The sequence below is a fragment of the Odocoileus virginianus genome, chromosome 20, assembly GCF_023699985.2.
Source record: "Odocoileus virginianus isolate 20LAN1187 ecotype Illinois chromosome 20, Ovbor_1.2, whole genome shotgun sequence".
In the NCBI taxonomy this organism is placed as follows: domain Eukaryota; kingdom Metazoa; phylum Chordata; class Mammalia; order Artiodactyla; family Cervidae; genus Odocoileus; species Odocoileus virginianus.
Genome location: NC_069693.1, coordinates 43,385,596 through 43,401,189, shown reverse-complemented (window position 1 = coordinate 43,401,189; position 15,594 = coordinate 43,385,596). Strand labels below are relative to the sequence as shown.

Genomic DNA, 15,594 nt, shown 5'->3' with positions numbered 1-15,594 from the left:
AAAAGTTCCTTGGCTCCCCAACTTCCTTTCAGGAAGAAGACAGAGCTGAAGTTTATTCAGTCTAGTTAATGGCAAGCCCATCACTGTGGTTAGGCTGGGGTCGTGGTCAGGCTGGGGTCCAGGTCAGGACTGGGAATAAACCAGGAAGGAGGCAGATGCTTCCAGCTCTGTGCTCCCCCATTCCCGGAGTCAGGCAACGTCAGGTTTAGTTTAGACTCAGGATTAGTTCACGGCCATTTGTACATGGTGAAACAGCCTGTGGACAGGAGAGGGAAGTTGGACGGAGGTGATCTTTCTGAAAGAACTCATTGTTCTGAACACTTCCCCAGTATGGTCTAGTGTCCAGGGCCAGAAGGGTAGCAGAGCGTATGGGAGATGATCAGGGCAAGGGGCAGAGGCACCGACAAGCCAGGCCTGAAGAAGCTGAGAGGATTAGACCTTATTTCTCCCGTTCCTCTCCCTTCCCTTCCCTGGGGAGTTGGGTAAAGCTTTCTGGGGGCGAGCTCCCAGAGCTCTTGGAGCCCCTTGCTGGTCCTGGCTGTCTGCTCGACTGCTGAACCCCTCCAGCCCAGCGCCTGATCATCTCTGTTCCAGAAACCGGGAAACTCCTTCCTATCTTGGCCTTTGCCTACTCTCTGTCAAGAGCATTCTCCTCCCAGCTCCCAGCAGAGCCTGGCCTTCCTCATCATGCAGGTTTCAGCTTATACACCACCTTCACAGGGTAACCTTCCCAGATCTCCCTCCGTCATCTTGTCCTCCTCTCTCTAGCATCTTCTACACATTTTCCTATTAGATTTCCTCTACTTATCACTTTCTGAAATTGCCATTTCTTTGGGAGCTTATTTATTTACTGCCTACCTCAGCCCTTTTACACCAGGGTGGAATAAGTATTTAGTAGATAAATGAAGAAAATAGACGCAAGGGTGTTAAAGAAGGAACCAGGAGGGCCACTCAGTCACTTGAGACCTCACACTTAGATTCTTGCTGCTTTCCCAGGGGGACTGGCACCTCCACAGAGACAGACAGGATAGACAGAAGGTGTTAATCAAGTAAGCAACTTAAACGTGGACCCGGGGCCACACCACGCCTTCCATGGCGCAGGATACATTTGTATTTTAAAATAAATCCAGCTATGATTATGTGACTAGACACTCATATTGCTTGTTGTTGGGGACACTGTACATTAAAAGCATTATTCAGAAAGTATACTGCAGGGTTTATAAGATGGTTTTCGAAGTTCTGAAAAAATGGGGACATTCCCCCTTGCCCTTGGAGAAGACTTGGTGAAAAGCTAAGCTTCTTTGGGAGCTAGGCCCTGCATGTTTTTATCTTTGCTTCACCGCCAGTCTATCATAGTGTCAGGTACCCAGTGCTATCAGAGAGCAATCCAGAGCAGGCTGGTTGGAGCCAAGATCTCCTGCTACCAGCACAACTGCTCTGGAGGCCCTAGAGGCTCAGGCCCTGACCTTCTCCTTCACTCGCCATGTCCAGTCCATCAGCATGCTCGGTTTTTGTTTGGCTAGTTAGTTAGCTATGGTTGTTCTGGGGCTCTGCGACTGGGCACAGGCTCCTTTCTGTGGTGTGTAGGCTTCTCACTGAGGTGGCTTCTCTTATTGCAGAGCTCAGGCTCTAGAGTTCTGGCTCAGTAGTTGCGGTGAATGGGCTTTGCTGCCCGTTTCACGGGGTCTTCCCAGGCCAGAGGTGGGACCCATGTCCCCTGCACTGGTGGGTGGCTTCTTAGCTACCGGACCATCAGGGAAGTCCCATCTGTGCTGTGTTGAAGCTACATTCAAACGTGGCTTGAATATACTGCTTCTGGTCTGAGTCTGCATCACCTCTTGCCTGGGCAACTTCAACCAGCTCCTAATTGGCTCTGTGCATCTGACCTTAAACCCTTGTGTTCCATTCTCCACACAGCAGTTAACATGACCTTTTGACAATGTTAAGTCTGAAAAAGTATTCCACAACTTGAAACCGCCAATGGCTTGCCCTGAGCTTAGAGTAAGGCCCAAATTCCTCCGCAGACTCCTGACCCCCACTCCTCACTTCTTAATGAGCTCTCTACGACCCACCTCTCCCACTTCTCTCCTGCTTCCCTCACCAGGCCCCACCTCCGCCAACCACAGGAGCAGGCTCCACAAGCTTACTAAATACATCCTGGTCAGAAAGCCTTTGCCGTCACCACTCCTTCGGGCCCAGAAGGCACTCCCTTGGCAGCCGCCCCGCAACCTCTGCATGGCTGCAGTACAAGGCTCCATTCAAACAAAGCCCAGCTTTTCAGCGAGGCCTGCTCTGGCCATCTGAAGGGCATCTCAGCATCCGAAAGGATTTTCCCTGCTTCTTCCCAGAGCGTTAGCTCCATGAAAGCAGGAACCTTGTCTGTTGTGTTCACTGATGTATCCCCAGCATCTCAAGTAACATCTGTTACATGGTAGGCATTCAAAAAATAGTTGTTTAGTGAATGAATAAAAGGTGGGATCACGACAGAGGAAGAGCTTTAGGCAGGAGACTCTGACTGAATTTCTGTCTCCAGAACAGTGGCTAGGACACCTGCCTTCTCCTTTCTCTTACCTGCTTCACATACAGAAACAAACAATTCCTGTATCAGACTCAGCCACCAGTAGGTCTGTCCCTCTGGCCAAGCGGCACTTGAGGAACTTATACTTAGCAGGCACTCAAGAAATGCATGTTTACTTGACTTTCAATTCCCTCCTGGATTCTGAGACCCTTGCGGAACTTCTTATTTGGGGAAAATTTTCCCTCTGCGACCTATAGCCAAAACCAAGTCCCCTATTGCTATTTAATAGCCTTGTAATCATGAATAACTAAGCTGATTACCCTTTTTGAATCTCATTACTCATTTATAAAAAGGAGATAGTGCTACCTTCCTCACAGGGGTGAAGGAGCTCCCAAAGGCCAAATGTGAAAAAATTTGAGCAATGAAATACATAATATCATTGCATGATAACCCATAAAACATTGAATATTTGAGTCCATATTAATACAAAAAATAATAGAATAAGTAAATAAATGAGGGAGATGAGGCAGTTTTTTCTTACAGATTCCAATTGATAAATGTAGACTTAACTCCCTACAGACTCTTACTTATAATGAGATAAATAGTACCTTAAAGTGGGGGACCTAATCACTGTTGAAATCGTCATCGGTAAGACATTTCACCGTTAATGTATCACTAAGGCACATAGCTTCTGTGGTCTTCCTGCCAAAAATGTATAACGTGGTCTTGAGAAAACAGCAGATAAACCCCAAGAAAGGGACATTCTACAAAATAAGAGACCAAAGCTTTGAAGGAAAAAAGAAAAAAAGATTGAGGTGACATTGTATCTAAATAAAAAGTGGGATCCTGGACCAGAAAAAAGGACATTTCTGAGAAAACTGGCAAAATTTGTGGGAATCTATAAATTAGATAACAGTACTATTAGTTTCCTGGTTTTTAGAGTCGAATCATGATTGTGTAAGATGATTACACGGGAAGCTGGGTGAAAGGTACATGGAAACTCCCTAGTATATTTTTGTACATCTAAAATCAATTCGAATAGAAAGGTAGAAACATTTCAAGTGGACATGATTCACATGGGACCATCGCTGGGCACACAACTCAGCTATGAATGAAACTCCAGAGAGAACAGAGGGCGGGGAGGCGGGGGTCATCGGCGGGCGGAATGCGCTTCTCTTCGCGTGTGTACGGCGCCGGAGGCTGGGGGCGGGTGAGCGGGCGCGCGGGACCGGAAGCGGCAGCGCGCCGGGCTCGCCGCTGAGGAGGCCGCGCGAAGACGGGCCTCCGGCTCCCGGGGACTCTCCCGGCGCTATGTCGTCCTTGAGCCCCATCCAGATCCCCAGCCGCCTCCCGCTGCTGCTCACGCACGAGGGCGTGTTGCTGCCCGGCTCCACCATGCGCACCAGCGTGGACTCGGCCCGCAACCTGCAGCTGGTGCGGAGCCGCCTGCTCAAGGGCACGTCGCTGCAGAGCACCATCTTGGGCGTCATCCCCAACACGCCCGACCCGGCCAGCGACGCGCAGGACCTGCCGCCGCTGCACAGGTAGGCCGGACGGCCCGGCGGCGGCGGGGGTCGGGGCCCCCGCCTCTCCAGACGACTCCCGTGCCAGACAGGGGGTGACAGGAGTGCCTCGTGACCGTTAAATGATTTGACCCACGGAGTCGTGAAAACTGCACCGTTAGCTGCTCACCATCTGTTGTGAATTTCCCTCCCGCCCCCCGGATCTTCAGGCTCCTAAGCCGGTGCTCCTAACCTTCCCACCCTGGCTCTTTTCTTTCCTCTCTTCCCTGTCGCTGCCCGCTTCTTTCTGTTCCTTCCTTCCCACTTCTTTTGTCCTCTTGACTGAGATACTTGCTCCATCACGTTTTCTCAACCCCCGTCCCAGCCTATATTGCACCATTTCTTTACTGAGGAAGCCATTCGTTCTTCCACACTCCCTGCCTTCCCCCCACCCTCCAACCCCCGCCTTCTCTCCTCCACTCAGTTCTGTTTTCCTTCCTGAAGGGCCTTCCTTGTTCACGTTTTCCCTTGTCTCCCCTTCTGTTCTCATATCTCAATGTCCCTTAGGCCCCAAGCTCGCCACCTACAGCCCAGGCTCACCGATTCCCCTCCACCCTGACCCTAGTTGTATGACTTTAGGTGACAGATGGAACATGTACTTATTTCTTTCTTCATCTGTAATTTGGAAACTAACATCATCCGCTGCTTAGGTGTGTGATGAAGTAGTGAGATCACACATGTAGTCTTTTTTTGTGCTGGCCTGGATAAATGCTTACACCGGCCACTACTGTCCCTGGCTAGCTGCATGGCTTGAAATGTGGCTTGTCCAAATTGAGATTTGACCAGCTGTCAGGGTTGCAGGGACCGTCTTGATTTTAGCACGGAAACTTTTGTGTCCCAGGAAACCCCTTGGTTCAGACAAACCAGGATGGTTGGTCATCCTAAATGTACTATAAGTGTACACTACACACTAAATTTTGAAAATTTAGTAGGAAAAGTGTTTTGTTGATTAATAAATTTTATAGAGATTAAGTGTTGGAATGGTAGTATTTTGGATATTAGGAGTTAAGTAAAATATTAGCATTTCATCTATTCTTTCTAATGTGGCTACTAAAATCACATAGGTGGTTGGCATTATATTTCTGCTGGACAGTGCTGGTATATACCATGCTCTCAACAAATGCTGTTATCATCAAGCTTCCCATGTCCTTGCCTCCTGTCCTTAACTCTTCTTGAGATGTTTTCAGTTTAGAGCCCTTCCCTCTTTCACCTACAGTTGCCTTTTTTAAAATTAGGTGTACTTAACTCTTAATGGATTTTGAGAAGGTTAGGAATGTCTTGCTTTTGTCCAAATTCTTTTCATTATATACATTTTTTAAAAGGAGACCATGACTTTACTCAAATTCTCGGAGATTTGGTTCCCCTCCTCTCAGTTCCCCTCCCATCATAAAACAGAAGAAAAACATAGCAATCCTTTGTTGGTCCACGTTAAGCCTCGCCTTTCTCAAGCATGGAAAACATTTTGGTTTCCATCTGATCTGCTTTGCTTTGCTTGAATAAAATTGGATACTTTTTAAAAAAAAAAACAGATTTGTTTTCTCAGAGTTCTATTTATTTATCTATTTATTGGCCGCATGTAGGATCTTAGTTCCCTGACCAGGGATCAAACCCACACTCCCTGCTTTGGAAGGGCAGAGTCTTGACCACTGGACCACCAAGGAAGTCCCCTGACAGTTTTCAAGTTTCAGTAAACTCTGATAAACTGTGTTGGATTCTGGTTTTTCTACACATGACCCCACTCCTTAAGCCTTTGTGTATTCCCATGTTTTTTTTGCTTTCTGTACACAGGCCCTTAGTTGCTAGTTGAGGCAAGTGTACTCATGATAAGATATTTTTGATTACTCATGGATATACTGTGAATTTTGAAAGTAGAGTTAGTCGTGCTTCAGTTTTGAGTGACTATTTGTTGGTATGATTCTGTCTGAATTATCCTTGAAAGTAATCCACTAATAATTGGATGAGGTGTAACATGGTTCTTGCTGTTCTTATTGCAGCCTTTGTTTTAAATGAGTAGCAATGTTAAAATTTAATCATTTCAGTTAGAAAACCGACATTGAAAATTCTTCATGGAATTTCAGCATTACAGAGACCCACCAGACCATCTCGTTATCCTAGAAATACTATTTGCTACTTGAAAAATCTATGTAGACTCTGTTCCTTAGTATTAGGTTCCAATGTCTTTTTTTCCAGTTGAGCTTTAAATGCTCTTATTTTTAAAAATGTAAAGAGCTTTACTAGTACAGGTATTGAGTTACTTACAGCATTGTTCTGTTTCAATGCACAATCCGCCCTTGCCCAGTTACCTGCTTTTTCAGATTGTAGTAGGACGCTAGAGGCACGGTGACGGCTCTGCTCCTGACCCTTCTTTCCTTTAGACCATCCAGTTGACAGTGCCTCGGTCTTCAAGGAACAGCAGTGATGTTTGTTGCCCGAGACGCTCTGTCATAAAGTGGCAGGGTCAGGTGTTGACTTAGGGAGCCACTTCCTCTCCCGTGGTGAGCGGCACAGTCCCTATTCTGCATGCCTGTGTGCGGGCCTGCTGCCCGCTGTTGATTACCCCCAGCGTGGAACTTGGCTGTTGTGCCGCCGCAGGCCTCCCTGCCTCACTGGGCTGTCTTCTGAGTGCCTCCTCAGAAGCTCATTGTTTTCTTATTGAAAATGGACAATAATTTAACATTCCCTGCAGTGTCTTCAGATGCTTCGAGATGGCTCTGCATTCTTCTCCCAGTCTTCTGTTCCTCAACGTATCTGTCTTCCTTTGTTCATAGTACTGATTGCCCAGTCCCTCCTCATTTTGGGATATTTCATCTCTGAAGTGAAGTGAAGTCAAAGTCACTCAGTCATGTCCGACTCTCCGTGATCCCAAGGACTATACAGTCCATGAAATTCTCCAGGCCAGAATACTGGAGTGGGTAGCCTTTCTCTTCTCCAGGGGATCTTCCCAACCCCAGGGATTGAACCTTGGTCTCCCGAATTGCAGGTGGATTCTTTACCAGCTGAGCCACAAGGGAAGCCCAAGAATACTGGAGTGGGGAGCCTATCCCTTCTCCAGGAGGTCTTCCCAGCCCAGGAATCAAACCCGGGTCTCCTGCATTGCAGGCGGATTCTTTCCCAACTGAGCTATCAGGGAAGCCAACTTCATCTCTAGGACCCCCAAATTAGTTTCATTTGACTGACCGGAAAAAAAAAAAAGCGTTATAATAGAGCAGATACACAGTTTCATGATTTGTCTTTATCCATTGGCTTGTGTTACTCTTATTTCTATCTGTTAGCACTCTTAAACATCAAGAAACCTAATAATATGGATTTTAAAATTTAATATTTTATATTAGCAAGTATGTATGAATAACTCTCCTTAGGTTTTCCTAAACCTGCATTTACTTTTTTTAAGGAAGGTCTGTCTACAAGTGGCGTTTCTTAAATCTAGAAATGAACTTTCAGGAAAGAAGAGAAAATCAAATAGCCACAGAAGCCTCATCTGTGCTAGAACTTGGAGCTATCCTAATAGACTATTTTCCTTGTTTCTAAATCTTTATTAATGATGATGATAAATTTTGCTCAAAAATCATCAAATATTCAGGAAGATAAGTAGAGTGACACCACATCAAAACTAAAAAGATATTTTCATGGTTCTTTCCAAGAAGTGTGTAACTTTTGCTTCCAGAGCTTTGGTGGAACTGCTTCTCTGCCTTAAGTGTTGTTAAAATGTCAATGTTAAATAATGGCTGTGCTTTGTAGTATCTCAGCTATTTAGAAGCTATGGTACTAGTGTTCATTTTTATACTTCTTATAAGTACAAATTCATGTCGTCCATGTGGCAAGAAAAGAATCTCAGTTACTCATTATAATAATGAGAGATAGTGCTGCCTTCCTCATAGGAGTGAAAAGTGGTGGTAATGAAGTATCGACCTATGAAATAGCCTTTTGTAAACTGCAGAGCAGTAACCCTGAATATTGATATTATCGTTGTCCAAATGAGTAGTTTTAAGTGTAGATTTCACAAATGGAGGTGGGGGAAGGAGTGGGCATTTCTTTCAGTATATGCAGAACTGCAGTAGCATTATTACAAAAATAGATTTAGAATTAAGGATTCCAGGAAAATGGAGGGCTTTAAAGTAAAGAAAAAGGAGGGAATTCCCTGGTGGTCCAGGGGTTAGGCCTCTGAGCTTTTACTGCTGAGGACCTGAGTTCAATCTCTGGTTGGAGAACTAAGATCCCACAAGCCAAGAGGCCTGACCAAATAAATAACGTTAAAAAAAAAAAAAAAGTGAAAGAAAAGAAAAAAGCAAGTGGTTGGCAGATAGACCACAGCTATCCTTATCTTCATATTCTAGCAAGGTTATGCTCAAAATCCTTCAAGCTAGGCTTCAGTACTATGTGAACTTAGAACTTCCAGGTGTACCAGCTGGGTTTAGAAAACGCAGAGGAACCAGAGATCAAATCGCTAACATCCATTGGATCATAGACAAAGCAAGGGAATTTTGGAAAAACATCTGCTGTTTCATTGATTATGCTCAAGCCTTTGACTGTGTGGATCACAACAAACTGTGGTAAATTCTTAAAGAGATCGGAGTATCAGACCACCTTACTTGTTTCCTGAGAAACCTACATGCAGATCAAGAAATAACAGAACCGGACATCAAACAATGGACTTGTTTCCAAACTGGATAAGGAGTGCCTCGAGTCTGTATATTGTCACCCTGGTTATTTAACTTCTGTGCAGAGTACATCATGTAAAATGTTGGGCTGGATGACTCACAAGCTGGAATCAAAATTGCCAGGAGAAATATCAACAGCCTCAGATATGTAGATTATACCACCTCTAATGGCAGAAGGCAAAGAGGAACTTAAAGGCCTCTTAAGGGTGATAGAGGAGAGTGAAAAAGCTGGCTTAAAATTCAACATGAAAAAAATGAAGATCTTGGCATCTGGTCCTATCACTTCATAACAAATACAAGGGGATAAAATGGAAACAGCAATAAGTTTCATTTTCTTGGGCTCCAAAATCACTGCAGATGGTGACTACAGCCATGAAATTAAAAGACACTTGCTCCTTGGAAGGAAAGCTGTGACAAACCTAGACAACGTATTAAAAAGCAGAGACATCACTTTGTCAACAAAGGTCTGTATAGTCAAAGCTATGTTTTTTTCCAGTAGTCATCACAGATGTAAGAGTTGGACCATAAAGAAGGCTGAGTACCAAAGAACTGATGCTTTTTAATTGTGGTGCTGGAGAAGATTCTTGAGACTCTCTTGGACAACAAGTAGATCAAACCAGTCAATCCTAAAGGAAATCAACCCTGAATATTCACTGGAAGGACTGATGCTGAAGCTGAGACTCCCATACTTTGGCCACCTGGTGCAGAGAAACAACTTATTGGAAAAGACCCTGATGCCGGGAAAGGTCAGAGGCAGGAGAAGAGGGCTGCTGAAGATGAGATGGCTGGATAGCATCACCAACTCAGCGGACATGAGTTTGAGCAAACTCTGGGAAATGGTGAAGAGCAGGGAAAGCTGGTGTGCTGCAATCCATGTGGTCACAAAGAGTTGGACACAGCTTGGCGACTGAACATCAACAAATAAAGCGCTTGGGCTCCCCAGGTGGCTCAAAGGTAAAGAATCCATCTGCCAATGCCAGAGAGGTAGGCTCAGCCCCTGGGTCCAGAAGTTTCTCTGGAGAAGGAAATGGCAACCCACTCCAGTATTTTTGCCTGGGAAATCCCTTGGGCAGAGACGCCTGGCAGGCTATAGTTCATGGGCTTACAAAAGAGTTGGACATGACTTTGCATCTAAACAACAATAAAGCTCATAGTAATAGAAGAAGTAGATTATTTAGAAAGATGACTAAGTTGATATAAACCCTATGTGTCATAGTTCCATCATAGAAGGAAAGTATTAATTGAACATTTTGTTTCCTTAATACTTATTTTTATGTGTAAAACCTAGAGCCCAACAAACAGTACAGCTTGTCTAAAATAGCATTAGGGGCCTCGGTGGCAGTCAAGTGGTTAAGACTTAGCCTTCCAATGCCTAGAGGGGGATCCGGTTGGTCTGGAGCTAAGCTCCCACCTGCCTCCCAGCCAAAAAAAAAAAAACCTGGAACATAAACAACAGACGCAATATTGTAATAAATTCAATAAAGACTTTAAAAATGGTCCACATTAAAAAAAAAAATCTTAAAAATAAGTAACATAAATATCATCCTTCTTCCCAGAGCTTTTACCCCAGATGTCTTTCACTGAATGGTCTGTTTCTAGCCATCTAATTATTTCACATCATCATGTTTCTTCTTTAAAAAGGGTACCTTCTTTTTATGTACCTTTTGTGTTTGTTTTTTAGGTCTGTTGTCAACTACGAATGATTTAAAGTAAGAAATAATTCTCATTGAAAACCCCTGTATATTTTTTCTTATTAGGACAAACAGTATAAATCCAACTTAATCTCTGTACTGTTTGGAACGTCTCCGTTCACTGTTAGCAAAACTTTTATTTGCTTTGTGAGAAGATTCATTTTTAGTGTCACCTTTAATCAGTGACATAGCCCAAATTTATTTCCTAATCTGGAGGTTTGGGTTTGTTTTATCTCCCTCTGCTTTCTCTTTAGTTTGTAAACCCCTGAGGCCAGGAATCCGGTTTCTCACCTGTCAGTGTTTCTTTTTTTTTTTTTTTTTTCAGTGTTTCTTATAAATAGAACTGTAAACATTCTGCACTGTATAAACTTCAGTGGTTGTCATCCGCAGTGAACTACAGTCTTCATTAGTCTCTAATTAGTTTAGGTCCAGCTAACTCGCTCAGGCAGTTAGGCAGGTTTTCAGCGACTGGGAGAGAGAACCTACTGTTTGATTTGTGCCTGAGGAAAGCAGCCGCAGCACAAGATCAGGTTTTTGAAGAACATGATGTGTTTTTTCTCCCCACCAAATTATTTTCCTGATTTTTTGGTTTCACTTAGTATTTAAATAAAGTTTTATCCCCTGTCCACGTGGTATGCCTGCAAGGATGGTAAGGAAATATATGCATAACTCAGAATAAACTGAGTGGAAAGCCAAAGGTGACAGGCTATGTACAGAATTTGTCATTTACAAGGAAGGAGTCACGAATGAGCTGCAGCTGGAAGTGAGCGAGCTCACTAAAGTATGCGCACATTGTCTGTGCCATCAGCATGTTTGAGATGGGCAAGCGCAGTATTCCTATGTCGCCATTGTCCAGAGCGTTGAAAGTGCTGAGCACTTTGATTTTAGTTTTTTTCTGAAGTTACAACCTAGCCTGTGGCTCAGGGGAGAAAATCTAAGTGTAGATAACATCTGTAAGTCACCTCTGAATGTTGATCTTTCTCTTTTGTATTACTTCAGCTTAGTTTGGTTGAGGCTTCCTTCCTGTGAATTAGTTTATATGCAACTTGGTCAGGATTGAATGATAAGGAGCTGAGGCTTAAATGAAGTATAACTTTCTATCAAGTGTTAGGTGTGGTGATTACCACTTAGAACTAGGTTTACACTTTCCTGAGATATAGGTCTTTGACTAAGTCTCTTCAGACCATGAATAAGTGTGGCCTCTGATATTTAGTCCCACATGTAGCAATTCAGAATTCAAGGGCATACATGTTAATTCCCAGATTTGATGGCAGTTTTATAGATTGATTATGTAAAACACCTGGTTTGGTGTTAGTAGAAAAACTGGTTGGAGCAGGGATTACTTAAGGTTGGTTTACATCATACTGTTTGTATTTAAATCTATTTAGAATGGGTGTGTGTGTGCTCAGCAGTGTCCCAACTCTTTGCAGGTCCATAATCCTAGTGTGTACTCTGGTGACAGATTACCTCATTCCCACCTGGCAAAATTAAACTATGTAAATCTCAACTGCTTTTACGTTTTTATGTTTAAATAATCCAAATGCTTAGGAATTTCTGTCTAATTCTTTAAACATCTAATTAGAGTGAGACGGCCCCATAGCAGGTGGTAGGGACTTAACAGACCGTGTTGTCGTTACTGTTTAGTCATGTCTGACTTTTTTCGACCCCATGTACTGTCGCCCTGCCAGGCTCCTCTGTCCATGGGGTTTCCCCAGGCAAGAATACGGGAGTGGGTTGCCATTTCCTTTTTCAGTGGATCTTCTAGACCCAAGGATTGAATCCAGATCTTCATCGGTGAAAAGAAGTGAAGTGAAAGTTGCTCAGTCATGTCCAACTCTTTGCGACCCCATGGACTATACAGTCCGTGGAATCCTCCAGGCCAGAACACTGGAGTGGGTAGCCTTTCCCTTCTCCAGAGGATCTTCCCAGCCCAGGGATCGAACCCAGGTCTCCCACATCACAGGCAGAATCTTTCCCAGCTGAGCCGCCAGGGAAGCCCCCTTCATTGGTAGGCAGATTCAGTACCACTGAGCCACCAGGAAAGCCCAACAGACAGTGCACCGGATGCGAAATTAAATAGAGAAATAATTCAGTTGCACTTTGCATGTTCTTTGCTTTTTAATGAATTTCTCAGAAAAGGCAACCCTTTTGAGGTGAGTTTCTGCCCTCCCATACTGAGCGTTTGTAATGCTGGTGTTCTCTCTGTTTTTCAGAATCGGGACAGCTGCACTGGCAGTCCAGGTTGTGGGCAGTAACTGGCCCAAGCCCCACTATACTTTGCTGATAACAGGCCTGTGCCGCTTCCAGATCGTACAGGTTGTGAAAGAGAAGCCGTATCCTGTTGCCGAGGTGGAACAGTTGGACCGGCTGGAGGAGTTCCCCAATGCCTGTAAGACTAGGGAGGAGCTCGGAGAGCTATCGGAACAGTTTTACAAATACGCCGTACAAGTGAGTTGCTTTTAGTGTTTCCTTAAAATTCTGTTTTCTTCGGTTTCTTTGTTACTGTAAGATGTGATAAATTTGTTGAGTGGTGAAGTGTTCAGGCAATATGTGCTTAGAAGATTTAGTGATATAATATATTGATTTCAAATGGCTTTTGTCTGGGCTTGTATCTCAGTCTTTCTAGGACATGCCAGCCGACCCTTTCTAAAATTTTTCCAAAGAGTGTTTCTGGAGCTTTCCTTATAACTTTCAGTGTCTCCAAACCAGATAGCCACTAAACCTAAATAATCTTAAAAATCAAAATACTGAACAGAAGCTGTTTGTTGCTAGAAGATCTAGGCATCACACTATATGTTATGTTGGTTCAGAAGTCAGGATCACACTGTGACTGGTGTGGAAGATTAAGCCCGTGGTTTCACATGTGGTTGAAACCTCCATCCTCTAGAATTCTGGGAGGGATGCACAGGTTAGGTGTACATTAAACATTGGACTCCTTAATTGTAGGTTTGAGTTTTTTTTGGTTGATTCTCGATTGAGCAGAAAGCTTCTTCCCTCACCCCAAAAGCGTATGCTTTTATGCTTTTATTCACTTCAGATCTTACTGAAGTATATTACAACATGTAGTCTTGTATGTTCTATTGATGTAACCCAGTGACTGAACTGGATCTGTGTGGGACAGACAGTGTCTAAAGGCCTTGATTGTAAACTCTGTTGTGTGTTGAAAAGTGTGTAGGGCAGGTGTTCATAGCCTGTAGTATTTGTACTTGATGTGGCATTTGAAGGGACACATTTCTAGTGTGGTGAACAACAGAAAAGTAGAGAATTTTGAACTCTAACCGCTGTTGGGACTGAAAGGAAAAACCTACTTGAAGAGAGAAGCTTCAGTTTGAGAACCAGAGTAAGTGAATATGCTATTTAGGAATGAAGGCGATTGAGGGGAAAGTAGAATTTATCTTCCTTTTCCTGAGTGAGTGTCCCTGAGTCTCAGTTCCTCTCTTGGACATAGCTTCATAGCTTCTTTCTTTTATGCTTTACTTTTCCCCACTTTGAATCAGCAAGAAGTTTTAAAGTTGTAAAGATTTTATAATGACATTCAAGGAATTTTTATAACATCACCACAGTTATACCACCATCGTGCAAAAGGAAAGGGGAACTTTTATCAACAGCCCCACTGAATATCACAGTTACTGAAAGCTTGCCTGGAGCTTGATCTGTCTTAACTCCAGGCTATACCCTGGAACTTGTTTTTTTAAAAATAATCATTCAGTCAGTGCTCAGATTTTAATTAATCCTGTGTTCTACTAAAAACAGTATTTCAGCTACTGACTGCTTAACATAATAAGCCATGTTAAATTTCCAGAATTTGATAATTGTACTCTCTAAGAGAATATGTATCCTTATTCTTAAGAACAAGGTCATGATGTCTGCAGTTTTTTCTAACATTTTAGTAATATTTGTGTGTTGTGTGTGTGTCGTGTGTGTATATGGAGTGGGGGAGGGAGAGGCAGAATGTTAACCGCTGATGAATTTAGGGGAAGTTTACTAGGGGAAGGAGTTTCTTTATACTACTGCAACTTTTCTATAAATTTTAATTTTTTAAAATAAAATACTAAAATCACTGATTTACAAAACCTTTTATAAACATTATTATTACCCACTTTCCAGCCATTTTTGCTTTTCATTCCAATTGACATTTTAACAGTACTTCTTTTCCTTTGAGTCCTGTAAAAATGCCTGGACTCTAATAATCAGTGATTGTTTGGAAGCAAAGACTTTCTTTGTGACCTAAACTTAAACTTGTATGACAATTTGATTTTTTAAATTCACAAATAATGCCCAATTTTATTAAAAAGACTTTTTTTTCTCCCTTTTTAGTTGGTTGAAATGTTGGATATGTCTGTCCCTGCAGTTGCTAAATTGAGACGTCTTTTAGACAGTCTTCCGAGGGAAGCTTTACCAGACATTCTGACATCAATTATCCGAACAAGCAACAAAGAGAAGCTCCAGGTCAGTGTTCCCCTCTGGAATGCCACGCTGCTTTGTCACTTCTTATTTGATCTAGGTAGTAAGTTTTGACTTTCAGGTAAGATATACTGGAGACCCACAGAAGTATCTTAATTAGATACGTTTACACTTGACTTTTAAAGTGATTGCTTTACATTTTTGTGTACCCATATAGTTCTTTCATTTGCATTATCAGTACTGGTAGTTTGTTAACTTATGGACATAGTTTAAGTGAGAATGACTTTTTAAAAGTGTGGAGCTGTGACCTTTCCCTTGTATATAATAAGCCTGCATTGTTAGAATTCTTCATGTTTCTTACAGAAACCACAGCTATGGTGTGTTATCTATGATTTTTTTTATGCTCTTCAATTTCTAATTCTTTCAAGTGAAATGAATTTAAAAGACACTTGAAAAGTAATCCAAATGTGGATTGTTAGATTTGAATGTCTTTTCTGCAAACTATAAAAGTTTTCCTGTACACTTATTTTTGTAGTATTTTTAAGCGATCTGTTTTATTGACTCTTCTGAGAACATTAAACTACCTTCCTTATTTCATCAGTTTATTTAACGCTTAAGTCTAACAATTATACTAGCCAGTGCAACTAATGCAGATAGGTTGTGTTTAAACACAAGAATTCGGTTTAGCTGGTAGGAGCAGAGAAGGCAGGAGTTCTACCGACTGACCTAGCCTGGGCTTAGCAAGGGCGTTTTACTGAGAC

General features: G+C 42.8%; 2 protein-coding genes across 6 annotated transcripts in view; one reads left to right on the top strand and one right to left on the bottom strand.

Moving 5' to 3' along the window:
• ABCC11 (ATP binding cassette subfamily C member 11) overlaps nt 1-6,567 on the bottom strand; it is an 82,998-nt gene extending 76,431 nt beyond the window's left edge. The window contains exon 1 of one of the 4 annotated variants that reach the window (XM_020879788.2): nt 6,384-6,567. The gene's annotated coding sequence lies outside the window, so the exon portion shown is untranslated. The remainder of the gene's footprint in view (nt 1-6,383) is intronic. The other 3 variants (XM_020879719.2, XM_020879637.2, XM_020879566.2) reach the window with 3 other exon arrangements.
• The window catches only part of LONP2 (lon peptidase 2, peroxisomal), an 81,353-nt gene continuing 69,516 nt past the window's right edge, over nt 3,758-15,594 (top strand). The window contains exons 1-3 of one of the 2 annotated variants that reach the window (XM_020879891.2): nt 3,758-4,062; nt 12,643-12,877; nt 14,747-14,878. In XM_020879891.2, coding sequence (XP_020735550.2) covers nt 3,830-4,062; nt 12,643-12,877; nt 14,747-14,878 — 600 coding nt within the window. In that variant the 5' untranslated portion in view covers nt 3,758-3,829. Of the gene's footprint in view, nt 4,063-12,262; nt 12,322-12,642; nt 12,878-14,746; nt 14,879-15,594 lie in introns of those variants that run through there. The other variant, XM_070451345.1, reaches the window with a different exon arrangement.